We start from the raw sequence: 27,387 nt of genomic DNA on the forward strand, positions 1-27,387 counted from the left end.
ATGTTTTAGAAGAATAGGCCACAGGTTACTTCTGAAGGGGCGGGGTTTGCGTGCCTGCAACAACAAAAAGACAGGAAGTGTATCCGAACCAGGGGCTTTGTTTACATTCCGTTCATAACTATTATTGTTTTTCTTTAGATCTTCATCAAGCTTTCGACGACTTAATGAAATATAAAATCCTCAATTGTAACCCAATTGAGTAACACACTGTGTTCGTGAACCGTGCCGCTCGTGAATGCAGCTCAGACTGTGTTGTTGTTGCTGCTAGCTGTTAGCTTGCTGGCTAACTTAGCCTCAACGGTGGAGGAGAGAATGGTTCGTTTGCCTCAGACCTGACAAACTTTTGGATCTCAAAGAGGTACATACGCAACGACATTCGAACGCAAGAGCACACCACATGGGTTTGCCCTGCATGACATCTTTGTTTAACACGTAACGGTGGCGATGGGGGTGTGTGCAGCTAGCTAGGGTTAGCCGTCGTTGACTCACAAAACGTGATAGGAAATCAAAATATATCTTACTTGAAATGCATGTATCGACCTTGTGGATACAATACCAGTCGGTCGGTTTGGCTTCCCATTAATGCACCGAACACATACGTTTTGTAACAATTGTGAGTGTGTTCCGGTTAACAACACTACGAACCTGAGGACGTTCTGTACCTCATAGACCTGTTCAGGATCATCGTCCTTGTTCAGGTGGCAGATTAGAAGCTCACCAATCTCTTTTCGATGTGTGCAAAACTTTAAGTGTTGTGAATACCATTAACAGTTAGAAGTGGATGATCCATGACTGGTGGCCAGGATACACGTTATTCAACATGCATGATACACCAGGTTGATTTGTACATAGCCCATGCTGATAATACCATTCATTGAATGATATTGTATCCATTTGTCCTTGAAATATGATCTATATGGTCGAGTGTACATAGTTGTGTGTTTTTTAACTGCAGGGTCATTATGCATTTCATAACATCCTTCATGATGCCACTAATAAGCCCATAATGGTTGATGTTCTGCAGAAGATTCTTATATTGTTTCCCCAGACTTCCCTTTACTTAAACCTGCAGACCGTTCCACTAAAGATAACGCTTTTGCTCAAGGATAATATAACCACTAAATGCCTAAGAAATGGGATTTTAAGGGAAGGATAGTGTAGTGGTTGGTGTGTTCAACCACCTGCCTTAAGGTACCTGGTTCTCTCCCCCCTATCCACTTGTAACCATGAGCAAGAGGCACTGATCCCCATCTGCTCTTCTATGACCTGTAGCTGTGTCCTGTAGGTCACATAAGACACACCGTGCTTAAAGACACACTATTAATAATAACCCAACCTATGGAACCTGTTTAGATGAATAAGTCTAACTTTACTAGTGACATCTGTTGGGTGGAGCGATTACTCCAAACAACATTTTCAGACGGGCATGACCTCAAGGTGTGAGTCAGGTGTGGCCTACATTTCAAAGGTGGCTGGACAAAAAAAATCTCACACTTCGCTGCCACGGTCAACGTCCAGCTCCCTTCCAATAGTTTACTGGTGTTAATGTATGCTCCTGTGGTGGTGGATGTTTAAAAACCAGCCTAGACAGCGACCCACCACCACGCCCCCTCCAGTGCCCTGCCTGCAGGCCGAGGCGTTACTGTACCCACTGGTGGAAATCAGACCCTGCTCGGCAGGCATTCGACCGAAGTATGCTGGAAGAAACCGGGTTGTGGAGTTGAAGGAAGAGAGAACGTCAGAGTCCTCCTGACCCCGGGGTTCGGTCTGAGGTGTCAGAATCCCACGTTGGCCCACTGGTCACTGGGTCAGTCTCAGCTGCTGAGGCTGTTGGCCCCCCCCCCCCCCCCTCCTTCTGCATGCCGTTACTGTATGCTATCGGGTCGTCCAGCAGCACTGCAGAGTCAAGCGGAGGTTGAAGCGCACTATTAATAATGCCGGGGCAGCGTGTCAGAGCCCCCCAGAGCAGGGCTGCTCTCGGCGACCGTCATGTGACATTGTATGTTGTAAACGTGTTCTACTGTGTTCCTCTTTCCCCTCCCAGTCATGGCGTAGGCAACCCTGAACCGTAACCAAGATGGGGAGACAGAGGAAGTGCATTCTGTGCGAGATGGTGTGCAGCTCAAAGCAGGTGATTCAGCCAGAGACATCGTGATGAGAGAGGCTTCTCTCTGAGCCGGGGCTGAGCTAGGCTCGGCCTGTCCGGCAGAGCCCTCAGCAGCTGTCCCTCCCTGCTGTAGGGGGTGGCAATGTCCTGCACACAGGGCACTGCCGGCTCACGTTTCAGACTGAGAAGAGAGTGTTGTTCCCCTGTCGCTTGGATCCGCCCACTATGATATTAATATCATTGTTCTAGGTCTTTCCTCACACTGTTAAAAATTATGTTGTCAAGCCTTTTCAAATCACTTGGTTATTATTATAAGTTATTTAGGTTTTCAGTTTGAACTATTTCATTATTTGTAATTAATTAACTTACAATTGTAATTTATTTTGTTTTATTTTATTTATTGTGTTTCCGTCTTTCAGCACGTGAAGCTTCTGAATAAAATGTAACGAGGAAAAAGATGGCGTGTCAATAATCAGGTCCTTCTAATCCTGTTCTTTATCTTCTGGTTTCAGGAGATGGACGACCACATGAGGACCATGCTGCACCACAGGGAGCTGGAGAAACTGAAGGGCAGGTGAGTTTACCTGTGACACGTCACACCTGCACACCCGCAGCATTAAACACCTGTCCCACGGCCAGGTGATCAGCATTGAACACCTGTAGCAAGGCCAGGGGATCAGCATTAAACACCTGTACCAAGGCCAGGTGATCAGCATTAAACACCTGTATCAAGGCCAGGTGATCAGCATTAAACACCTGTATCAAGGCCAGGTGATCAGCATTGAACACCTGTACCAAGGCCAGGTGATCAGCATTAAACACCTGTATCAAGGCCAGGTGATCAGCATTGAACACCTGTACCAAGGCCAGGTGATCAGCATTAAACACCTGTACCAAGGCCAGGTGATCAGCATTAAACACCTGTACCAAGGCCAGGTGATCAGCATTAAACACCTGTACCAAGGCCAGGTGATCAGCATTAAACACCTGTACCACGGCCAGGTGATCAGCATTAAACACCTGTACCAAGGCCAGTTGATCGTAAACACACCGCTTTTGTAACGCTAATCAGTAGCAAAAATGATGCTGACAATTTATATATTTATTCAAATCACCATGAATCAGCTCCTTAATCAAAATGACTTATTTCATTACCTTATTGTTTGACAGTAGATAGGATTGAGGAACAACAATTAATTTGCCAATTTTCTCGCTGAATCGCCATATCTTTCGAATTTGCCTTAATGAATGAGTGGGTGAAAAGGTTATGCGGTTCTGGTCAAGTTTAATTTTGCACGTGCACGCCACGACCACGGGCACATAGCAGTTCTCCACCAGAGAAGAGGTGCAGCCAGCTGTCCCCCGCCAGGGCGCGTATATTTAGACGCCAACGGCTCAGAACAACAGGCGTGTCCGATGGACGCCAACTGGCCGTCCCGTGACTCTCCGGCAGATTAGCCAAGTATGCCACTCTGTCGGCGACTGTGGAGCGTATAGAGAGATGTACGGCACAGTGACCTCGTTCACCTGGCTGCCATGTAGGTTCCTCGGTCCGGGGATCCTTCTAGAACCTTTGGGGGGAAACGGTGACGCCCCTGTCAGGATGCATTCTGAATGCTACCTGGGTGGCGGAATGGAATGCATGACTAACTAAAAATAATGCATTGAGCTGTCATGGTTTCCTTTTAGGTTCTAGAATGTTCCTTCACCTAACTTACCTACATGGCCACAAGATGAACAAGGTCCACCTTTTGTAGGATAAAACAATGCTTGACGTCTGTGTGAAGGGTGTTTTATGTCCATCCGAATAAGTCGATTGCCATTTCCGTTCTATTGAGGAAACATTTTTTTTTTATAAAATCGTTACGCCATCACATGAGTGGGGTGTTTAAAGCGTAGAATGAATTTTAAGATCAAACAGGGGTGATCCGTTTGCGTTCGGTCACGGTGAAGTAAAGCTAGACCATGACAGAACATTTGGAAAGTGAAACCCGGCCTGGTCTATAAAATGTCACACCGGTGATGGCAAAATGGCCGCTTGCCATGACACACTTTCCAGCAGCGCCCTTCTGAAGTACGGCCAGCCAGGATCCACTGATCCTCCACCGGTCATACTTGGAGGATGAGGGAGGGTTTGGAAACGAGGGTTAGATTGCAGCTGTACATGGGGCTCCTCTTACACCGGCTGCTCCCGATTGGTCGACAGGCTCTGGGAAATGTTTTAATAACACACTGGCTGCCATGGAGCAGGGGGCGTGGCCTTTGGAACCCGGGGGGTGGGGGGGGGGGGGCGTGTACGGAGCAGGGGGGGAAAAATCGGACGGTTCCTTCTATAGAGTGTCAGTGCACGAGGGACACCATCCAGGAACCGCCCAGCAGGCTCCACAGCGAGCCCGACAGCCGTCCGTGCGCGTCCCAGCTTTGGTGCACCGTGGCTGGGTGGATAGGCCCGCACCGTGGCTCCTAGCGTGGCCAGGCCTCCTACCCTCACCCTGTCACCCATGGACCCCTGAAGCCACCGACGCAACACGAGATCAGGAAGTTCTTACAAAAAAGATTCAATTAATTCAAAACTAACAAGAAATTCTAAGCTAGCTTACCTCCTGATCTTCAAAAGTATAAATAGGATTTTTAAAAGAAAAAACGTTTTTTCGAGATCTATCGAACCAAAACAACAGGACTGTCGAGTATCCTCCTCTCCTGAGCGTCTTTACACCGAGTATTTTATTTTTTTAAACGCGAACAACCTCAGAGCCTGTCGACGTTGCGACGTGACGACGGCTCTGCAGAAACCCAGAGAAACCGAAACAGAAACCGAAACAAACAAAAAAAAAACGAGCGCCCGCCCGCCCGCCATGCCGCAAGCCACCGCTGAGCACCCTCTGCCCCGGCCCTGCCTCCCCAGGGACTGCGGCCACGACTGCACCGTGTGCCGCGTGACGCTGGTCAGCCTGACGGACTACGCCGGACACATCTCCAGCCCCCAGCACAAGCAGAACGTGGAGGCCTCGGAGAGCGCCGCCGGGGCGGGGAGCCAGGACCAGGACCTGGACTACTTCGACCAGGCCCTGGTGGACCTCATCGAGAAGAGGAAGGAGCTGATCCGGTAGGACGCGGCGACGTTGGGGCTTTGGCCGGGCTTTTTTGTACTGGTTGTTGTGGTTGTTGTTGTGGTGGTTGTTGTTGTGGTGGTTGTTGTTGTGGTGGTTGTTGTTGTGGTTGTTGTTGTTGTGGTGGTTGTTGTTGTGGTTGTTGTTGTTGTGGTGGTGGTGGTGGTTGTTGTTGTTGTGGTTGTTGTTGTTGTTGTGATTGTTGTGGTGGTGGTTGTTGTTGTGGTGGTTGTTGTGGTGGTGGTGGTGGTGGTGGTTGTTGTGGTGGTGGTGGTTGTTGTGGTGGTTGTTGTTGTTGTGGTTGTGGGCGGTTTCTTAGAGCTCTTGAGAACAACGTTGGAACAAAATTCTTTCTCTGAATGTGTGTTTGCTTTCTGACCTGTAGTACGTGTGCAATTGAGTTCTTGTGTGTAATTTCTTTTTAAAATTATTTATTTGCACTTTTCGTTGGCTCTCCTTAGTCAGACTTGTTGTTCAGAATACCTTTTCAGATCTCTCTGCTTTGTGGTTGCTTAGGATAGTCTTGTAGTGGGTTTAATATGAGTTGCTATAATTTCTTACATGCATAATTTAAATGTCACAAAAATTATATATTTTTCAAAGTTGGCAAAGAAACTTTTTTATATTCTCTTTCCCAGTAACGGTACTTTATAAATTTGTGCTAATTGTAGTTATGGTAATTTCTCCCTCTCTCCGAGTGGATAATTTCTCCCAAACATTTGTGAAACCACTTTCCAATCAGGAATTCCACCCAGTCTCTGACTGGTTCCCAACACCCCCCCTAACGCCTGCTCCAGTGTCCCAGTCCGATATCTGAAGAGCTTGTCTCCATGGCGGGGCCGTTTGTTGTGTCTGTGTTAGCCTGCGGACCCCCCCGCCCCCCTCCCCCCGGCCTGTGTCTCTCCCCTCCTGGGCCATGTATAGTCCTGCTCCGTGCAGTGGTCACGGCCGGTTATAGCCCCGGGGGGGAGGGCCGCAGCAGGGCTGGGCGCGGCTCAGATGTCAGCCTCACACACCAGATTAGCTCCTCTGGTTCTTATCGCCAACTCCCACACAAGGCCCAACCCTTCACCGCACTCTGATGGTCTGTGCATGTTTCCCTCTTCCTCCAGATAACAGAAGTCCTCTTAGTCCCACTAATTGTTCCTCACTAACGTGACATCTGGTGGAAAAGGCCCAGTTGTCCAGTTATGGTGGAGGTTGTTGACATCCATCACCTCCACCAACATCTCCACCAATTTTATTACAAAGAGTATTTTTTGGAAAGTTTTCTTAGAAGTTTTCTTAGAAGTTAGTAGAGGTATGTATATCATATTTAAAATGCACTGTAAATATTATGCAACGTAACAAGGGGGTTTTATTGCATAAAGCAATATGTGAGTTATAAGGGTATCCTTGTTGTGTTAGGCCACACATTCTGCTGCTATAGAGCTGGGTGAAAGTCTAGTTCTAGAAGTTGGATCGGTGCTCGTCTAGCCGGGCCTGTTTGAGGGGAGAGTAGTCTTGCAGCTGTCCATCGGTCATGCTGGAACGTGTCCCTTCATAGAGGAAGCACGTGGCCAGGCTCGTTTATCAAAGCCTGCCCTCTCACCCACAGCCCAGGATTACTGCGTAGACCATAGAGTGAATACAGAGTAAAATATACCTCATAATGTAACACAGGCGTGTGTTATTTTGACTCTAGATTAGAATTGAGACTATAAGTAGTATCAGTTATCAGTTATTCCTACCATGGAGTTCCATGTATACATTCGGTGTTTTGAACAGGAAAGAGGAGGAGGTTGCACCCCTAGAATCATTTTAAGATGAAACCCGAAAATGTAACGCATGCATCTTGTGATTTTAAGTACAAATCACGTGGTGCTGTTGACCAACTACCGACCAACAACAAACTGGTCAGACTACGGTACTTTGGTGACTTTAAACATACTTTGAGTACCCCCTTCATCGGCACAAAACCTTTGTGTAGGTTTCATGTGTTCCAAATAGTTGTGCGTTCTATTTGGAAGTGTAAACATGAACATTAAACCGGAGCAAAGTCTCACACTAGAGATGGGCGATATGGCCTAAAATCCATATTGCGATATACATTGCAGCCTCTTGCGATAGCGATATATATCACGATATAAAATCATAAAATAACCGTTTCAGAACAGGTTACATAGACCCTAAGGAAAGCCAAACTGCTAAATGTATTTAAAAAAAAGAGAAATATAGTAAGTCATTTCGAGAACATTTTTTTGTGAAACACTGTAATCATACAACATAATGTTGCAGATAAATAAAATTAGTATTGGGTTTCTTTCCTTTAGTGCAAACCATTCTAAAAGGCACTACACTTAGTTTAAGTCCTTGGTTCTTAAATGCCACCCAAGATGCAGAGAACAGGAAAAACGGGTGTCTTTCTAGATAAGGAACAGACACTGTACTGACAATTAGGGATGGGCATGATTAATTGATGATCGATCATTGATTGTTAAGATTTTTGTCGATTACGTGATATTTTTAACCATCAAAAGGAGGTTGACCCAGCCGGAGAGGTGGTCTCGGAGACGTTGCTCAACATGGAGCAAAGAGGAGACGGAACGTCTTTTGGATATTTGGGTCCGATATCCAAAAGACATTCCGTCTCCTCATTGCTCCATGTTGAGCCACCACCCGACGGTCCGACAAAAGCAAGTAAAAAGTATGCTGGAAAACATAGCTTAAAAATGCCGATGCATTTAACACATTCCGAGTCAGGATGAGGGAGAAGGAGTTGGACCAGTCCGCAGATCAATGTATATCACGCTGGATATCCATGATTGTTTACTTTCACCGGTGCTTCCCCCCCCCCCCTTTTTCTTTAACGCTTTACAACGCCCCAGACCTTTTTGTCCAATGATTTAACCCATTCAGACCGGATCAATGCGGATCACATTGTATCTACTAGATACAATGTTGCTCCGCACAGCAGCCGGTACAAATGGGTTAACGTTCTTTGCCCACATGCAGGTTTGTTGACGAATTCTGGCACTGTTGCGAAAATTGAAATGTGAAAAGGAATTGCACCAAACCAAAAATTAAACATTGTATTTTGCGTCATCAACAGGCATTATCGCGAAAGAGCGATATAATTAAAATCTCTATCGTAGGCCATGTTTTTTTTAATCGTTTATATCGTATATCGTTTATATCGCGCATTACTATCTCACACTTTAATGCGAAACAAGGGAGAAACATGCAACTATTGCCAAATTTCTCGCCGCAAAAGAAGCACAACGGCGGTTGAGGGTCAGAGCATGTAGAGGTGAATCCCACTCAAATACATTCCTCCTGAAGCTGAGGACATTTTGGGGTTTCTGGATGCGCCCTCTTTTTCACGGATTCTCCTTCATCCTTGCTGTCATATTGACATTTCAACCACTTTTCCATTTCCTCAAATTTCTATTGTCTAGCTTTCAGCATTGAAACTTGCTCAGGATCAAAAGAAAATAATAGTCCACTTAAAAAAAGGGTTTATTTATTTTTTGTTTATTCTTTTATTTTATCGGTTTTATTTTGATTTTATTATCTAACCCTTGGAGTACACCCTGCAGTACCCCTGCAGTACCCCTAGGGGTATGCGTACCCCCATTTGATCACCACTTCTCCATAGCAACGTTTCGCTGTGCTCCCCCCCAACAGGAAGGAGGAGGAGGCGGCCGCAGCCCGGCGGGCCCGCGAGGAGTCGGAGCGCCGCCGGCAGCAGGACTTCCAGGAGCGTCTCCGGGAGGCCAAGGAGCGCTTCAGGCTCAACCTTCGGGGCAGGCAGCCCCCTCTGCTGGGCTACAAGACGCCCCGGACGCCCGAGGCCTGGGGCAGCGGCCGGCAGGGGAAGAGCGCCACCTGGCACGCCCAGGACGCGCCCCCCAGCTTCCACGGCTGCGCGCCGGGGGAGTGGTCCGGCGGCAGCCTGGGCAGCTCCCAGGGGTACGGGGCCCCGCCGCTGATGGGGTACGCCCCCGGGTCCCTGAGGGGCCGGCACCCCTGGCTGAGCAACCGAGGCAGCAGCCACGGGCTGTACGGCCGGAACAACATCCCTCAGTACCCCCCGCAGGGCCGGCCCGTCCACCTGGGGCCCCCCAAGCCCTTCCCGCCGGGGCTGTTCTCCCCCCGGCAGGTCTGCAGTCCCGAGGGTCGCCACGGGGACTGTCACCGCGGCAACGACGCCACGGGCCCCAAGTCCCACGGGACGAACCCCAAGCCGGACAAGGCCTGCCGCTGGTCGCCGTACCCCCCCACCAAGGCCTTTGAGAAGGACGCGCCCCCGCCCGGCGGCCCCAGGGAGTACCCGGACGCGGCCGTCCCGTGCCAGCACGAGATGGCCGGTGGCGGTGGCGGCGCCGGCGGCGGCGGCGGCGGCGGCGTATTCGCCAGGCCGGCCCCGGTGGAGTGCGACGCCAGGCACCGGCAGTCCGATGCCGACGCAAGGAAGAAGAAGCCGACGAAGAGCAAGAAGTACCGGAACCGGAGCAGCAGCGGCAGCAGCAGCGCCGCCCATCTGGACAACCACAGCAGCAGCAGCAGCAGCAGCAGCAGCAGAACCGGCGTTAAGGGAGACTCACCGGGAGACACGCTCAAAGACACGCAGGCCGACATGCGGGGAGACAAACAGCGGGAAACAAAGCGAGCCAGGCCGCAAGCCAAGCAGCGAGACGCGCAGATGGACACGGAGATGGACACGCAGATGGACACAGAGCGAGCGACACCAGAAGTCACGCAGCGAGACCCACCGCAACCCACGGCGCGAGACACGCCGCGAGACCCACTGCAAGCCACGCCGCGAGACAAGCCGCGAGGCACGTCTCAAACCACACCAAGAGTCACACCGCAAGCCACGCAGAGAGACAGGCAGAGAGACCCGCAGCGAGACACGACTCAAACCACACCGCGAGTCACACCGCAAGCCACGCAGAGAGACAGGCAGAGAGACACGCAGCGAGACGCGCAGAGAGCCACGCAGGCAGACGGGCAGGGAGAAGGGCAGGGAGAGCCTGCTCTGGGCCTTTCCCAGAGCACCTGCACCTCTGGGAAGCCCAAACCGTCGACCGACGCCAGGAAGCCCGACCAAAGAGACAGGAAGCCCTCCCTGACCCCTTCGGACAAGCCGAGGCGCGGCCGGACCCCCACGCGGGACAAGGGGCCCGCCGATCCGGAGCCCAAGACGGGCTCCTCCAGGAGTACCCCCGTGGGGCCGCTGCAGTCCAGACAGGGGCAGCAGATCTCAGAGCTCCTCAACAAATCCAAAGAGGCGGCGCTGGAGAGGATGGGCTCGGCGGGGGGGGTCCCCGGCGAGAGGAGGAAGGAGACGGCCACCCCCCCCCCCCGCGCCGTCGGCGGCGGCGGCGGCGGCGGCGGAGGAGGAGGCGCAGCGGGTCTCGCCGGAGAGCCCGGAGGGGGCCGACAAGGAGAACGACCGCAGCCGGAGCCGCGCTGAGGAGCTGGTGAGACCCTCCCCTGGCGGGGGGGCCCCAAAGGCGGGGGCGACGCCGTCCTACACGGGCCGCAGCGAGTGCCTCCAGTCAGTGCACGTCAGCACCTCCTCCACCCCGGGGAGCTCCACCCCTGGCGTCCCCGGCCCCTGGGAGGAGCAGGAGCAGGGGGGGAGTCAGGGCCGGGGGGGAGGCGGGGAGGACGGGAGCTGCACGGAGGCAGCCGTGGAGATGGAGGCGGGGGAGCAGGAGGTGGAGGTGTCCCGGAGTCGCCAGGGCACCGGCTCCGAGGCCCGGGACGCCGAGGCCACGGCGGGGGAGATGAGCCAGAGCGAGGAGAGCGAGGCGGTGGCGGGCGGCGGCGGCGGTTCCCCGCCGGTGGCCCCCGCCGCCCCGGGCCTGACCCGCCTGGGGCTCACCGGCCCGGTCCTCACCAAGCACGGCAGCGTCAAGGGGAAGCCGGGGAGCCACGAGCCCAGCCTGCACAAGCCCAACCTGAACATCGCCCGGCGCGTACGCAACGTGAGCGAGTCGCGGCGGGGCGACGCGGAGAAGGAGTCGGGGCTGAAGCCCACCGTCAGGCAGCTCATCAGCTCCTCGGGGTCCCGCCGCAACGTCAACTGGGAGCAGGTGTACCAGGAGGTGCGGAAGAAGCAGGGCCAAGGCAAGGGCTGGCCCAGGTGAGACGCCGTGTGGTCCACCCCCACCCCCCCCACCTCGTTGTTATTGCCAGTCCCGCCAGAAAAATGCGGCGTTTTTTTGTGATTGCTGCGGCCAAAAATCCTTGATTATGCGGCACGTTTTCTTAAAAAATGCGATGAAATATGCGGCATATTTATGCAATTTTATGCAATGAAATTGCGGGAACTTGCGAAAAATGCAGCTTTTCGATGACGTTCGCGTCGCGCAATTACGTCACGTCATAACGTTCCCATGGCAACAGGGGGAAATGGCTGCTCTTGTGTGACGTAAACGCAACGTTTTTCAACTTTCTGCTAAAATATATGTGACTTTTTTGCAACGAAAATGCGGGGATTATGAAATCATGCAAGCCCCGCACATTTTGCGCGGGAATCGGCAATTTATGCGGTGAAAGTGCGGCATATTTGAAAAAATGCGGCCCCCGCATGAATATGCGGACTTTGGCTGATTATGCGTTGAATTATGCGATCGCATAATCGCGTTTTTCTGGAGGGACTGTATTACGCTGCGTGTTCTGTCGCTGATGGGCTGAAATTTATGTGTAGTGGGAGTCGTAGCATATGTTTACTGGGTTTAATAGTATTGGTAGCAGTCTATGTTTACTGGGTTTAGAGGTGGTTGTGGGTGCTGGTGATGGTATAGTAGTAGTAGATTTTAACTGGCTGATGTAGTCGATTTTTATTAGTAGAGGTTTCGGTGTAAGTGCTATTTAAGTGCCAGGAAGTACAACACACAATAAGTAGGTAGATGGTGATTTGAGGAGAGTAAGGAGGGCGGCTATGCAGAGTCCAGGTGAACTCTTCTCAAGTGAGCCTTGAGTCTCTTGTGTAAGCAGTAGTCCCAGACCCGCGGCCCAAGGCTGGATACAAACTAGGGCTGGGCCGTTAATCGAATTTTGATCGCGATTTCGATTTTAGCGTCAAACGATCACGAAATTAACATAAACGAGTTTTTCGAGTTTGTTATTATTATAATTTTTTTTTTTTTTTTTAATGTTTTATGGAAAGGGCAGAACAGCTGGATACATATCTGTATATTATTTTAGATTGTAACAGTTTCTTTTTGACCATTTTTTGAGACATGTTGAAACATGTTTTCAAACTAAAAAAAATAATCGTTTGAATAATCGTGATTTCAATATTGACCAAAATAATCGTGATTATGGTTTTTCCCATAATGGAGCAGCCCTAATACAAACCCCCCCCCCCCCCCCCCCCCCCACGCAGGTTCGGCATCGAGATGGTGTCCTACGACCGCGAGGAGGCCCCCCAAGAGGAGGACCCCGACATGGCCCTGCTGGAGGGCTTCCAGTGGGACTCCCTGCTGGACTCCGCCCACACCGTCACCCCGCGCAAGCGCAGCCTATCAGAGAGCAGCGTGGCCCCCGGACGCCCCGCCCCCTCCCTCGATCTGTTCTCCTGCCACGTCCCCGGGGACCGGCCGGCCGGACGGGAGCAGGAGGAGGAGGAGGAGGAGGGGGGCCCACCCCCTCAGACCTGCCCCCCCGCCCCGGGGGAGCAGGAAGAGGCGGAGCACAAGGTGTTCCCCGACCCGGGGGCGGAGCCGGCGAGGGGCCCCGACGGGGGGCCGGCTGTGGGGAGGGCCACTGAAGCAGGGGCCCGGAGGCCCTCGGAGGGGGTCAAGAAGGGCCGGGTGAGGGTCTTCCAGAGGGCGGAGTCGGAGGTGGAGGTCGGCGGCCTGGCGGCGGAGCTTCTGGACGCCCAGGCCATGGGGAAGAAGAGGAGAGCGGCCGGGGTGAGTCTGCAGCTGGCGACACCACCCGAAGCCACGCACTGGAGGTGGAGGTGCTTCACTACCTCCACCTCCATTCCACCATAATTGCACAACTGTGCCATTTGCACCTTATGTCATGTTTGTGAAATACACTTTATTATCTATTGTTGATGTGGTTTTCAAACGAAACCTATTATTTTTCTGTCCTTATTTTGTAGGATATTCCAAGCCAAGAGATCCACAGTCTGAAGAAGAACAAAAGAATGAAGATCAAATCCAAGAAGGGTTGGTATAGCTTTCATGATTTATCATATACAAAGCAGGAGCAGTTGATGTACTTCATAATATGAATGAAATAATGAGATGTCTAATAACAATACATTATAAAAATACTCCAGTCCAACAGCACCACCTGTGGTGGGAAGCTGCTACTACAGCTGATTTCTCACCAACTGTGTGTGTGTGTGTCCAGAGCGCTTCCAGGTGGACCAGCTGCTGGCCGTGTCCCTGAAGGAGGAGGAGCTCAGCCTGTCGCTGCAGGCGCTGGACACCGGCCTCATCCAGGCCCGCACCACCCTGCAGGCCGCCTACATGGAGGTGCAGCGCATCATGGTGCAGAAGCAGCAGGTAGGCCCGCAGACAGACCTACAGACCGCACCTGGGGAGACAGACAGACAGGCAGGCATTCATGCCTAAAGAAAGACGGGCAGTCAGACCAATAGACAGGACCTGGGGAGGCAGACAGACAGGCATTCATGCCTAAAGTAAGACAGGCAGTCAGACCTATAGACAGGACCTGGGGAGACAGACAGACAGGCAGTCAGACCTACAGACAGGACCTGGGGAGACAGACAGACAGGCATTCATGCCTAAAGAAAGACGGGCAGTCAGACCTATAGACAGGACCTGGGGAGACAGACAGACAGGCATTCATACCTAAAGAAAGACAGGCAGTCAGACCAATAGACAGGACGTGGGGAGACAGACAGACAGGCATTCATACCTAAAGAAAGACAGGCAGTCAGACCAATAGACAGGACGTGGGGAGACAGACAGACAGGCATTCATACCTAAAGAAAGACAGGCAGTCAGACTTATCGACAGGACCTGGGGAGACAGACAGACAGGTATTCATACCTAAAGAAAGACAGGCAGTAAGACCTATAGACAGGACCTGGGGAGACAGACAGACAGACAGGCATTCATGCCTAAAGTAAGACAGGCAGTCAGACCTATAGACAGGACCTGGGGAGACAGACAGACAGGCATTCATACCTAAAGAAAGACAGGCAGTCAGACTTATAGACAGGACCTGGGGAGACAGACAGACAGGTATTCATACCTAAAGAAAGACAGGCAGTCAGACTTATAGACAGGACCTGGGGAGACAGACAGACAGGCATTCATACCTAAAGGAAGACAGGCAGTCAGACCTATAGACAGGACCTGGGGAGACAGACAGACAGGCTGTCAGACCTACAGACAGGACCTGGGGAGACAGAGTCCCTGTCTGTGCCTATCCCAGATGGACATGGCACAGACAGACAAGACAGTCACCAAGTCTCCGACAGACAGCCAGACTAGGAATTAGTCAATCAATGGGTATAGCGTGTCATCCCGCCCTCTACCACAGATGTCAACCATCTTTAATTTCTTTCTTAGTCTCACATCTTTTCGCTCTGTTTCACTGTGAACATATTTGTTGTTCCTTGTTGTTGTCTCTCTGGAGGAGGAACAGATTCCTCCACAGAATAGGTTAAAACAAATTAATTTTGTGAACATTCGTGTTCCTCTATGGATTTGTATTTCGAGTCCCAGGCTAGCTGGACAAAGCTAACCCTTAGTATGTTGTGAGCTGTAGAGCAGCTCTGTGTAAAGTCAAAGTCAACATTGCTGTCAATTTCAAAATATGTGCCAGACATACAGAGGAATCGAAATTGCGTTTATCTCCAACCCATGGTGCAATAAGAACAAAATGATAAAAAATTAGGTAAAATAAGATAAGTAAATCTAACAGTGGTGTTCTGTCAGGTGGCGACAGAGATGGGTAACCTGAGGAACCAACGCATCGAGCTCCTGAAGGGCATGAAAGGTACGACGTCACTTCAACTCTGATGGCACATTCAGTATCAACCACGGGTTGACCGCGCCCCACTCATTTCAAACAGACACGTCGTACCGTCACTTATTCCAATAAGTCATAGCATAAGTCATTTGTGTTTCCACGGTGATTACAGAGATTAGTCATTAGTCCCCTGACCCCATCCACTCTCCCCAGGGGGCTTCGAAGACCCAGCGTCCCTGCCCCAGGTGAAGCAGGAGCATGGGGAGTTTGACTCCTCCGTGGCGCCCCCACCCTCCACCGCTACCACCGTGGCTACCGACGTTAGCATCCCCAGTGTCCACCTCTTCCCGCCCAGCCAGCCGGCCGCGCCCCCCGCCTCCTCCTCGCCCCCGGCCCGCCCCAGCACGCCCCCAGCCCCTGCCGCGGTGAAGCAGGAGCCCCTTTCCCCGGATCAGGAGTCCAAAGAGATCCGGGTCAGCCATATCCGAAGCTGCACGCCAGAGACGCCGGCTGCGCTAACCAACCCCCTCCCAGGTAACTTTAGCCCCAATGCCTAGCTAATGGTAGCCCAGTGGTAAACTGCGATGAGACCAGCGGTTGGCTAATGTTAGCCCAATGCTTAGCTAACGTTAGCTCAGTGGTTAGCTCACATTAGCTCAGTGGTTAGCTCACATTAGCTAAGTGGTTAACTAACATCTGCTCAATGGTTAGCTCAGTGGTAAGCTAACGTGAGCTCAGTGGTTAGCCAACGTTAGCTAAGTGGTTAGCTGACATTAGCTAAGTGGTTAACGAACATGAGCAAAATCTTAGCTAACATTAGCCCAGCGGTTAACGAACATTAGCCCAGTCCTTAGCTGAATCTAACCCACCTATCACCATCCTCTCTCATCTCCTCCAGACCCAGTGAAGCTCCAGTGGTCTCCTGACCGGGGCCCCGTGGCCGACCAGACCCACACCCCGGCCCCCAGGGGCCCAGGCTCCCCTGCCCACTGCCAGGACGACCTCCCCGCCGCCGGGGGCCCCATGCTGGACCGCGCCACCCAGGTCGACCGGGAGAGCTCCCAGCTGGACAGCAAGCTCCACCTGGCCCCCCTCACGGCCCCACGACGGACCTCGGACCCCGGGAACCAAGGCAACGCCTCAGTCAAGCCCGAGGAGAGCGGCCCGACCCCCGCGCTACACCTCCCCCAACCCGCCCTGCCGCCGCCGCCGTCCCCGGAGCTGATGGTGAAGCGCGTCAGGAAGCTGAGGAAGAGGCGGGTCCTGAACAAGACGCAGGGGGCGGAGCCGGCGGGCGCCACCAGCGACACGGAGGCGGACGAGGACGCCGCCAGGCCCCGGAGGCTTCCCCCGCGGCGGAGATCCAGCGCCGGGTCCACGGTCAGCACCTCCACGCCCCCCACCGCCCCAGAGGATGGGGAGCCCCTGGAGGAGGAGCAGGAGGAGGAGAGGGAGAGGGCGCCCCCCCCCACCAGGGAGGAGGAGTTTGACTCGGCCCTGGAGATGGGGGAGTCCTGCGCCGACGTGGTGAACCTCGAGTCGTCGGAGCCGGAGGAGTGCATGGAGGTGACCATGGCCTGCCAGCAGCCCCCGGCCCCGGGTCCAGGTCTGGGTCTGGGACTGGGGCTGGGTTTAGGGCCGGCTCCGGACTCGTCCAGGGCGGGGTTCTTCAACCTGGCCTGCAACGAGGTCACCTCGACCAGCGACATGGACACGTCCCCCGCGGTCCGGCCGTACCCCAGGTGAGAGTCTGGCTACGGCGCCACCTTGTTGTGTAGCTGTGGTCCACTTTAGTAGAAGCAGCTTCTTCTCATCTTTTTAGCTTTTGCTTAGCCTGTCCGGTTCCTGATTGCTTGATGATTTAGACTTTAAACTTTCCAAGTGACATTTCAGAAGGGAAAAGGGGCTTTTTGGCCATAAAGTGGAAAAATAACGACTTTAGGACCGCTTCTCATTCTCTCTGTACTGGTTTTCCCCCCCTACCTCCAGTGCTGGCCAGATGCCCCTCCCCCCCACCAAGGCCATCAAGACCAAGACATCCTCGGGTGAGAGACCAAGATCCACCTCGTCCATCCTCACACCTCACACTGCACTCCAATTCAAATCAACCTTATTTGTATAGCCCTTTATCACAGGTTGGGTGTTTATGACGCCCCCCTGACCATAGCCCCCAAGAGGGCATGACAAAACTCCCTTGATTAGCAAGGAAGAAATCTTGAGAAGGAATGCAGAGAGATGATCAGGAGTTCAATGGGTGCCATAATTGACATACATTACAAACATTACATACATACATACATACATACATACATACATACATACATACATACATACATACATACATACATACATACATACATACATACATATAAACATACATATAAACATACCATAACATACAGCAAAACATTTTAAATCGGTGATGGGGTGCTGGCCGTTAACAATAAGGAATGTGTGTCTATGTATGTGTGTGTGTGTGTCCCAGACGTGTCGTCGGACCCCGGCGAGGAGGAGGCCCCTACAGAGGGGGTGTTCGAGGGCCACCAGGAGGCGGTCAACGGGCTGCAGATCCACAAGGGCCTGCTGTACACGTGCTCCGGGGACCGCACCGTCAAGGCCTTCGACCTGGTGGTGGGTGTCCCGCAAGGACCTTATCCCGGTCCTCATTATTATTCATGGTGGATTGCTAAAGCCACGCCCCTTCTCATCATCCTCATTATTATTCATGTTGGACTCACCCCAAGCCCCGCCCCTTTCTCGATGTCCTCATTATTATTCATTTTGGATTCCATGCAAGGCCCACCTCTTATTAATGTACATACTCATTATTATACATGTTGGATTCACCCTCTCCCCCCTCCCTCCCCTCACTCTCCCCTCTCACCCCCCTCCTTACCTTCTCTGCCCTCCTCTCTCCTCTCCCCCCTCCCTCCCCTCTTTCTCTCCCCTCTCTCCTCTCCCCCCATCTCTGCCCCTCCCTGCCTCCTCTCTCCCACCATCTCCCCTCTCTCTCCCTCTCTCCCCCCCTCGCAGAGCCATAAGTGTGTGGCGGTGTTTGAGGGCCACAGCTCCAAGGTGAACTGTGTGCTGGTGTCGGCCATGGTGGGGCTCACCCACCGCCTCTACTCGGGCTCCAGCGACCAGACCGTCTGCTGCTACAGCCTCCGGGTAGGAACACACCCTTAAGGGAACATAAGGGTTCTTACCTTCTCCTAAACATAAGGGTTCTTACCTTCTGTTCACCAGGAACAGGAGCTTCTCCTGGTCTGGGCTTCATAAGGGGTTCTTAACTTCTGTTCACCAGGAACAGGAGCTTCTCCTGGTCTGGGCTTCATAAGGGGTTCTTAACTTCTGTTCACCTAGAGAACAGGAGCTTCTCCTGGTCTGGGCTTCATAAGGGGTTCTTAACTTCTGTTCACCTAGAGAACAGTAGGTTCTCCTGGTCTGGGCTTCATAAGGGGTTCTTAACTTCTGTTCACCTAGAGAACAGGAGCTTCTCCTGGTCTGGGCTTCATAAGGGGTTCTTAACTTCTGTTCACCTAGAGAACAGGAGCTTCTCCTGGTCTGGGCTTCATAAGGGGTTCTTAACTTCTGTTCACCTAGAGAACAGGAGCTTCTCCTGGTCTGGGCTTCATAAGGGGTTCTTAACTTCTGTTCACCTAGAGGACAGGAGCTTCTCCTGGTCTGGGCTTCATAAGGGGTTCTTAACTTCTGTTCACCTAGAGAACAGGAGCTTCTCCTGGTCTGGGCTTCATAAGGGGTTCTTAACTTCTGTTCACCTAGAGAACAGGAGCTTCTCCTGGTCTGGGCTTCATAAGGGGTTCTTAACTTCTGTTCACCTAGAGGACAGCAGCTTCTCCTGGTCTGGGCTTCATAAGGGGTTCTTAACTTCTGTTCACCTAGAGAACAGGAGGTTCTCCTGGTGTGGGCTTCATAAGGGGTTCTTAACTTCTGTTCACCACTAGGGTTGGGGTTCGGAAGATGGAGGCGGCTTCGACGCTTCCGTAAGGCCAATCGTGTGATACGTAAACAGAGGCAGGCGTCCAACATTTGGAATTCCTTTGGAAGTCCTTAAGGAGCAGGACTGATGTGCTACTGATGGTATTGGTTGAATGTCTTCTCAGAGGCAGCATTCTCGGGTGTCTGCTAGAGGAGAGAGTCTCTGAATGTCTCTGAGTGTTTCTCTGGGTGTGTGTTCCAGACGGGTGTCCTGGAGCAGCAGTTCTCCCTTTCCGACCGTGTCCTCTGTCTGCACAGCCGTTGGAAGGTTCTGTACGCCGGCCTGGCCAACGGGACGGTGGCCACCTTCAACCTCAAGGTCAGAAGCCCTCGCCACCTCCCAGCGTAGACAGAGCAGAGACAAAGGAGAGAGACTTACAGAGAGACTCACCTTCTGCGAGCTTCAAATCTCTCCAATACATGTTATAGCTCCTTTTATGGGCATGTCAAAACTAAACTCGCCAAATTCAACCCCTTTTTGATGAAGCATCGCACAAAAATAATCGTAATATCACATCCCAGTATAGTCCCAGTACATATAGTGTCAGCCCTCAAAAACAATATACTATCGTCTTGTGAAGTTCCTGCCAAGTGCTGGTCCTGAAAAGAACATCTTGCTTCCTGCAGACCAACAGGCCCATGGAGGTATTTGATGTATAATAACCAGTGTTTGTTATAACGCCGTTTCAAATAACGGCATTAGGTAACGCCGTTATTTTTTCAGTAACGGGGTAATCTAACTAATTACTGTTTCCGTTGGCATTTTCTGTAGTATTCTGCAGATGTTCCACAGCCTTTGCAACCAAGCAAATTAAATTTCTGTTGGAAGTATATCGGGGCCTTGAATGGGCAGTTCAACCATTGAACACATTAAGGCCAATTGAGCACTGCTCAGAAAAATCCAAATTCTTTGACATATAGCAACTTTGTTTTTTTTACAGTTACGCAAATAGTTACTTTCCCTGGTAACTAGTTACTTTTATTATAGAGTTATTCAGTTACTAACTCAGTTACTTTTTGGAAAAAGTAGTGAGTAACTATAACTAATTACTTTTTTAAAGTAACGTTCCCAACACTGATAATAACATAAGATGTTACATGTTATGCAGACCAACAGGCCCATGGAGGTGTTTGATGTATAATAACATAAGATGTTACATGTTATGCAGACCAACAGGCCCATGGAGGTGTTTGATGTATAATAACATAAGATGTTACATGTTATGCAGACCAACAGGCCCATGGAGGTGTTTGTTTGCCACGGGCCCCGGGCCGTCAGCTGTCTGTCCTCGGCCCAGGAGGGGGCCCGCAAGGTGCTGCTGGTGGGCTCCTACGACAGCACGGTCAGCGTGCGCGACGCCCGCAACGGCCTGCTGCTGCGCACCCTGGAGGGCCACACCAAGACGGTGCTCTGCATGAAGGTCAGCGCGCACTTCCTGTTCCCCGTCATGGGACTTCCTGTTGTTGTGCTGCAGAGAGCTGGGGATTGTGGGGGGATTCTTGGTTCTCTGTCTCACTCTGTGTTCTCTTTCTTTCTTTCTTTCTTTCTTATTCTCTTTCTTTTTTCCTTTCTTTTTTCTTTCTTTCTTTCTTTCTTATTCTCTCTCTCTCTCTCTCTCTCTCTCTCTCTCTCTCTCTCTCTCTCTCTCTCTCTCTCTCTCTACCGATGTCTCTCTGGCGTTGCCGACGAGGTCCACCGTCTCTGTAACCGCCCTGAACTTGTCTCCCCAGGTGGTGAATGACCTGGTGTTCAGCGGCTCCAGCGATCATTCCGTGCACGCGCACAACATCCATGTGAGTACCCGCCCTGCCGCCGCCCTACTCCCTGTCTGGGGCCTGCGTGACCCCTGACCCCTGACCCCCTGACCCCCTGACCCCTGTGCGTTGCAGACGGGGGAGCTGGTGAGGATCTATAAAGGGCACAGCCATGCGGTGACGACGGTGGCCATCCTGGGGAAGGTGATGCTGACGGCCAGCCTGGACAAACTGGTCAGGGTCTACGAGCTGCAGGTAGGTCTCTCCCCCTGGTCTCACCTGTCTATCCTCCTTTTCCCCCCTGAACGGTCTCCGTTTAGACGAAATGTCTCTCTTTAGATGAACTGTCTCTCTTTGGTTGAACTGTCAATCTCCCTCTCCTCTGTTTAACTGTTTCTCATTATATGAACGGTCTCTCTTTAGATGAACCGTCTCTCTTTAGATGATCCGTTCTCGGATCATATAAGAAAGTAAATATTGACTTCTCTACGGTAGTTTGCACAGGCTTATCTGTTCTGATGGGTAATACCCCCCCCCCTCTCTCCAGTCACATGAACGCCTGCAGGTCTACGGAGGACACAAGGACATGGTGATGTGTATGACCATTCACAAGAGCATGGTGAGAGACACACACACACACTGTATAACACGTCACCAGATTCCCTTTGGGTCTGTGTATAATAAATGTATTATATTGGATATGAGTTATTATTTTGTTATGTATTTCACATTGATATTAGCGGTAGCATAAAGAGAGACAGGTGCAGGTGTGATCTTAACAAGTGACCTTTGACCTGTGTTGTGTGTTTCAGATCTACACAGGGTGCTATGACGGCAGTGTTCAGGCCGTCAAACTGAACCTCCTGCAAAACTTCCGCTGCATGGTGAGGGGTTTAGCTTAGCTGCTCAGTACATTCAGCTGCATCTCAGGTTAGCAGCTCAGGTTAGCTGGGCCAGTTAACTAGTCAGGGGAAATCAAATTTCAGGTTAGCGCGTCAGTTTAACAGGGTCAGTTAGCTAGTCAGTTAGCAACGCCAGGTTAGCCGGGTCGGTTTAACAGGTCAGGTTAGCCGTTAGCTTAACTTAGCGGTTATTCAGTACTAACTCAGCGGTGACTCAGCACTTACTTAGCGGTGACTCGGACATTACTTAGCGGTGACTCAGCATGGTATGTCTCTTCGTCTGCAGTGGCACGGCTGCTCTCTGATCTTCGGCGTGCGGGAGCACCTGGAGCAGCACCTGGCCGACACCCACACCAACCACTGCTTCCAGACCCTCAAGTGCCGCTGGAGGAACTGCGACGAGTTCTTCTGCGCGCGCAACGGCTCCAAACAGGTAACAGAACAACGCCATGGCCTAGACGGGTGCTACAGCTTTAAGCGCTATTCCTTTCACGGCAGTGCTAGGAGGATGTAATGGTTGAAGAGGTGATAGGTTTGAGGCTGAATGTCTGCAGTCTAAAGGCTTAGTTATGGTTCCACGTCGACGCAACTTAAGGGGGTTTCCGGACCCATAATGTCCTTTCGGACCCTCCTTGGGTCCACCACAAGGGCCTGACATGCGCCTCCCGAAAATTGTTACCTTGCGTCGAGGCAACGCAGCAGCAAGGGCTGTGATTGGGCCGCTCACTAAAACCCGACGCGGAACCGAAACAGGTTAACGTCTGTGTGGTCCTTGTGTTGCGTCGATGTGGAATCATAATCAGCCTTTAAGTGTAGACATCCCTTAGTGTGATGCCCCCTAATCTCTACCTGCTCTTTCTGAGATCACGGAGGGGCAAAGTTGTTGTTTTTTTTGCATTGTCTTTTCAAATTCTTGTTCATTAGTTGAAGACCTCTAATTCCCATCTACTGCTCCTTTGAAATGTTGTCCGGGTAACTGATAAAGTGAGTGCACTGAGGGGAGTGGACTGGCTGCCTGGACCCTCTGCTAGGCTCTGCGTCCTTGGTCTAGACTCTAGACAGTGATGGTCTGGACCGACCCAGAGGTTGAATATCATTTTCTTCTTTCCAGGGAATTGGGGCACACATGCAGAAACACGTCGAGGACTTGGTCAAGTCTGACACATGAGTTCCCCCCCCGCCCCTGGTCGCTAGGCGTGGCCCCCTAGATACCTCCCATATTGGGGGGAGGGACTGGTCGTTGGTGTCCCCCCTCCACCGAGGCTGAGTTGGTCCAGTCCATCCAAAATGTCTGCCGTTGGAATCCAACTGAAGGAAGTCCTCGGTTTCCGTTTTCTATCGATAATTTCCGATGTGTTAACTTTAACCTTTCTCTCTCTCTCTCTCTCACTGTCTCTCTGATTCCCTCTGACCTCCTGAACCCCGACAGACCCTTTCTCTTCCTCACTGACCAAATAAGACAAGGAAACACTAGGCTTTTTTCCCTCAAAGTGAAGAAACGCGGGTGGTGTCTGTGTGTGGAGGTGGAGGAAGGGTGGTGGTCGCTCGGCTCCGGGGAATAACTGCCAAAACAGCAACAGCACCTTTTTCGGTTTTTAACAAAACATGGGTTTGCTTCCCGATGGCATGGGTCAACAGATGGTTTTATTGTTTGTGTGGAGAGTGCAGTTGTGACGTGTGAACCTGAGCAACATTTAGTTTCATTGTTATTTATTTATTTCTGCCTTTTAGTCTGAAGAACACTTTCCCAGGTTAGCAAAGTTAGCGTCGGAAGTGCCCGGAAGATTTCAGTCAGGTTTTTCTACGGAGAGCTTCTCTACTTGGCCGGTTTTAATTGCGTTTACATTTATCATTTTCAAGATGTTAGTTGAACTTTTTACTTTAATGACAGATGAACTTTAATTTCGATGATTTGTTTTGCGCTAACATTTCAGCGTTTTGTGTTCGATAGCAGTTTTTGGCGTTAAGGACTCTGTGTTGCGAGACGGTACCATAATGGTAAAGGGACGTTGTTGAGCCTGGAACAGAAAAATGCCAATTTAATGTTAAACGTTTGCCGTGTTTGAATGTGGAGATGTGTCGGGTGTGTGTTCTACCTACCTTTTGTGTGTGTGTGTGTGTGTGTGTGTGTGTGTGTGTGTGTGTGTGTGTGTGTTTGATTGCGTATCGGTTATTTTTGAAGCTCTTGCACGAGAGTGATTTTCTTTGTTTCTGAATGAGTGTTTTTATATTGACGTGGTTTCCTTCACTGAACTCTGCGTTTTTTAACGATGACAGAGCATCGAGCAGAATTCACGGGAGCCGTCTCCCCCCCCCCTCCTCGCCCCTCCCCAGCGTGAAGGTTTTGTATTTTTACTTATTTTCTTAAAGGAGGCATTCGTGTGGAGGTGAAGGGATGGATTGAAGGAGGTGATTGAGGAGGAAAAAGCGATTAGAAAGACAGATTTAAGATTCATCTACCATGCCATACCTCACCCCTCTAAAATTTTACCAACCGCCACTTTCAGACCGCCCCAACCGCGGGCAGCGTCGAGGCGTTTTTTTTTTGTAGTTAATTTTTCGAGTTTTGTTTTTGAAAACACACACAAAGCTTTAGGTCAGAAGCCTTGTCTTTGCAGTGGGCTCTCCGCTCGCGTTGTTTCGTTGCAGCTCTGCGCTGTGTAGTCCAGGGAGTATGTTCTTAGGCTTGTGGTTGTAGCGTTGTAGGGATGCACCTTACCGGCCCTGTGGGAGGCCACTAGCACACCCCCTGACCGCACCAGGCACAGCCCCCGTTTCTTCCCCGCGCTTTGACTCACCCTCAAAGATGGGAACTTGTAACAGAGATTTTTTAACAGATTTCAAATCTAAAAACGGTTATTAAAAAAAGCCATGTTGCAACATCACAACCTCCCGGCGTGAATGAGCATTTCTTTCGGTATTTTCCACTGATGTTATCCAAAGACACCCATACAAGATGGTACACAAGCTTCCCCGAACCACGCACAAACTTTGACCCAGTAGAGCACTCCAATTGTCCAAATACCATGTCATTCTTTATTGGGTTCAATTCAATTCAACTTTATTTGTATAGCCCTTAATCACAGGTACAATCTCACAGGCCATATATTTATGACACCCCCCTGATAGCCCCCCAGAGGGTAAGAAAAAAACTCCCTTCATTGGAAAGGAAGAAATCTTGAGAAGGAACGCAGAGTGGGGGGTTAAAAACTGTTGAAAGGCAGTACACAGTTATTTGACCAAAGCTTTTATGGAAACACCCGCAGAACATCTCAAGTCCAACCTGTTCGCCACATTCATGCCGACGACCTGTCAGCGACGGCTAACCGGTCACTAGCGAAGCGAGGAGTCACGGCGGAGGTTTGAGTGTGTTTTAATGCCTGAGAGGAACAAAGAAGAGGACTTGAAGCAGACTGATGAAGTGTGAAGTGATTCCAAGAGGAAAAGGAGGGAGGCGGGGAAGTGACGATGACGAAGGTGGTCATAGTAGTAGTAGTAGTAGTAGGTGTTGTTGCCAGCTCAGGCCCCAGGGAGGAAAGACAGGAAGTGATGTCGGACCTAACGGGGTACTGAGGTAAGGGGCCGGGCCTTCTGGTCCCCCGTGGAACGGTGGTCATGTGGAGGTCATTGACGGCATCCTAGGCGTACATGGTCAGCTGGAGCCACTGTGCACACAGAAGGAATGTGAACACGCCGCCAACATGAGTCGCGCAAGTGTCACCAGCCCAACTGCAACCCTCAGACCAGCCGTGGATGCCAAGCTAGCTAACTAGCTAGCCGCCAACGGAGGCTAAGAATACATTGAATTCCTTAACACCTGTAAAGGACTCGAATTTAAGTCCTGTTTATGCTGTGTATAAACGTATGTCCCCTAATAGCTGGCTTAATCTAGAGCAGGAGTTAAAACACAATACAACTGTCCACCATTTGTTTAAAGTTGACATACCACCAGGTAAGTGAGTGTGATTAGCCGTTACAAGCAGTTTTCTGCCTCTTCTGACTCCAGATTTTCTAAACGGCATGTAATGGCTAATCACACTCAAACCTGGTGGTATAATATGTCACCTTTTAAAGGGCCCCTAGTTGACTTCCAATTCTAATGTTGATTAGCATTACAAGCCACTTCAGAATCCCCCCCTTCGGGGACATCCCAGGTGGGTGCGTCATAGAAGTATGATGGCTAGATCAACCAGTGGACGGAACCAACACCACACCTGGTGGTGAAATGAGGGCCCTTTTAAAAGGATAGTGTGTTGTTACTCACCCAGTATAGCTACTGTGGTTAGCGTCTAAATTAAAGACCTTACTAATTTTGCTAGCGACATGTTAAGGACACATTTGATTGGACTAGCCATACATGGCTGAAGAGCATCTTCAGCCAATGAGGAGAGAGGGGAGTGTTGGAGGTGGGCCTTACCTCCAGAGCGCTGAGCCGGATGGATCCATCTCCGTCCTGATCGAAGGCCTGGAAAGCTCCTGGGACAAAACCACACAACTCACAACAAGGGCTTGGAACAAATTACCCTTAGGGGTGCTGAGTCCAGGACCATCGTCCTAGCGGATAATGGCTAACTGTGGCTAATTGTAACCTCTCAACTGTCAAAGTCCATTCCATTTAAGTACGTCTGAGCTGGCCTCAGTGTAGTTGGGTTGGCTCTCGGGGTGGCCAATCGAAGACCCCCCTGCCTTTTACCCAAGATTGGATACATTCAGATTAACTAATTTCATTGAGATAACCAGATTATTGAGAATTCTAGATACTCAGGTTACTAGATTACATTCATATCACATTCAGATTACTAGATTATATTCAGGTTACTTGGTTACTTTCATATTACTAGATTACTTGATTACATTCAGATTACTATATTAAATTAAGATTAGAATTCAGATAACCAGATTATAATCAGATTACTAGATTACTTTCAGATTTCTAGATTACAATCAGATAAATAGATTTAATTCAGATTACTAGAAACCATTCAGAAGACATATTTCATTAGATGACAGGTGACTTACTGAACATTGCCTCCAGGCGCACGAGGCAGCTGATGAAGCTGTCGAAGTCGATGTTCATGCTCTCATTGGCGTAGCGCATGGTGATGATGTCGTAAAGCTGGTTGTTGAGACGGTAGCCTGGACGGGACACAAAACACATGACTGTACACCGACGAGAACACACGAGCAGTTCACAGGTGGGTTAAAGTCTGCTGAGGCGGGGCACCAATCATTGAGCAGAACATTCACAGACTACGAAAAGTCATCAAAGTTTAAAGGGGTGATATCATGCTGATAGGTGTGATTAGCCTTTAAATGCCATTTGAAAATCTGCCTTTCCTTTTGTGCCCTAGTGACATCACAAGTGGCTGTGTCCACCTAGATGTACGCTGGATAGATCAGTCAACCAGCCTACCCAGTGGACTGTAGCAAATGTTGCTCACTCACACCTATCAGCATGATATCACCCCTTTAATTCAGCTAGAAAATAAATGTCCGCTGGATGGAAGATGACACAGGTCGGACTGATAAAGCTACGGCACAGTGCTAGTATTTTTGGCTA

The 27,387-nt window shown here is 50.8% G+C and overlaps 2 protein-coding genes across 2 annotated transcripts in view; one reads left to right on the plus strand and one right to left on the minus strand.

Annotated features, from left to right (window-relative positions):
- The first annotated feature begins 77 nt into the window (after positions 1 to 77).
- Positions 78 to 24,406, plus strand: znf106a (zinc finger protein 106a). Its single transcript, XM_079752692.1, is given in 23 exon segments — positions 78 to 358; positions 2,045 to 2,131; positions 2,620 to 2,681; positions 5,013 to 5,213; positions 8,884 to 10,669; positions 10,671 to 11,350; positions 12,599 to 13,127; positions 13,325 to 13,391; positions 13,579 to 13,733; positions 15,138 to 15,198; positions 15,385 to 15,705; positions 16,070 to 16,913; positions 17,161 to 17,216; positions 17,657 to 17,802; positions 18,205 to 18,339; positions 19,373 to 19,489; positions 20,400 to 20,591; positions 20,902 to 20,964; positions 21,061 to 21,180; positions 21,473 to 21,544; positions 21,738 to 21,809; positions 22,114 to 22,260; positions 22,939 to 24,406. Coding segments are annotated over 22 exon segments (5,937 nt in total). The 5' UTR covers positions 78 to 358; positions 2,045 to 2,077; the 3' UTR covers positions 22,996 to 24,406.
- A 1,059-nt stretch (positions 24,407 to 25,465) lies between these two features.
- The window catches only part of capn3a (calpain 3a, (p94)), a gene marked incomplete at both ends in the record, with an annotated part of 14,892 nt that continues 12,970 nt past the window's right edge, over positions 25,466 to 27,387 (minus strand). The window contains 3 exons of the mRNA XM_079752228.1: positions 25,466 to 25,492; positions 26,245 to 26,303; positions 26,847 to 26,987. Coding sequence (XP_079608354.1) covers positions 25,466 to 25,492; positions 26,245 to 26,303; positions 26,847 to 26,987 — 227 coding nt within the window. The remainder of the gene's footprint in view (positions 25,493 to 26,244; positions 26,304 to 26,846; positions 26,988 to 27,387) is intronic.

The sequence above is a fragment of the Pollachius pollachius genome, assembly GCF_949987615.1.
Source record: "Pollachius pollachius genome assembly, chromosome: 15".
Taxonomy (NCBI): domain Eukaryota; kingdom Metazoa; phylum Chordata; class Actinopteri; order Gadiformes; family Gadidae; genus Pollachius; species Pollachius pollachius.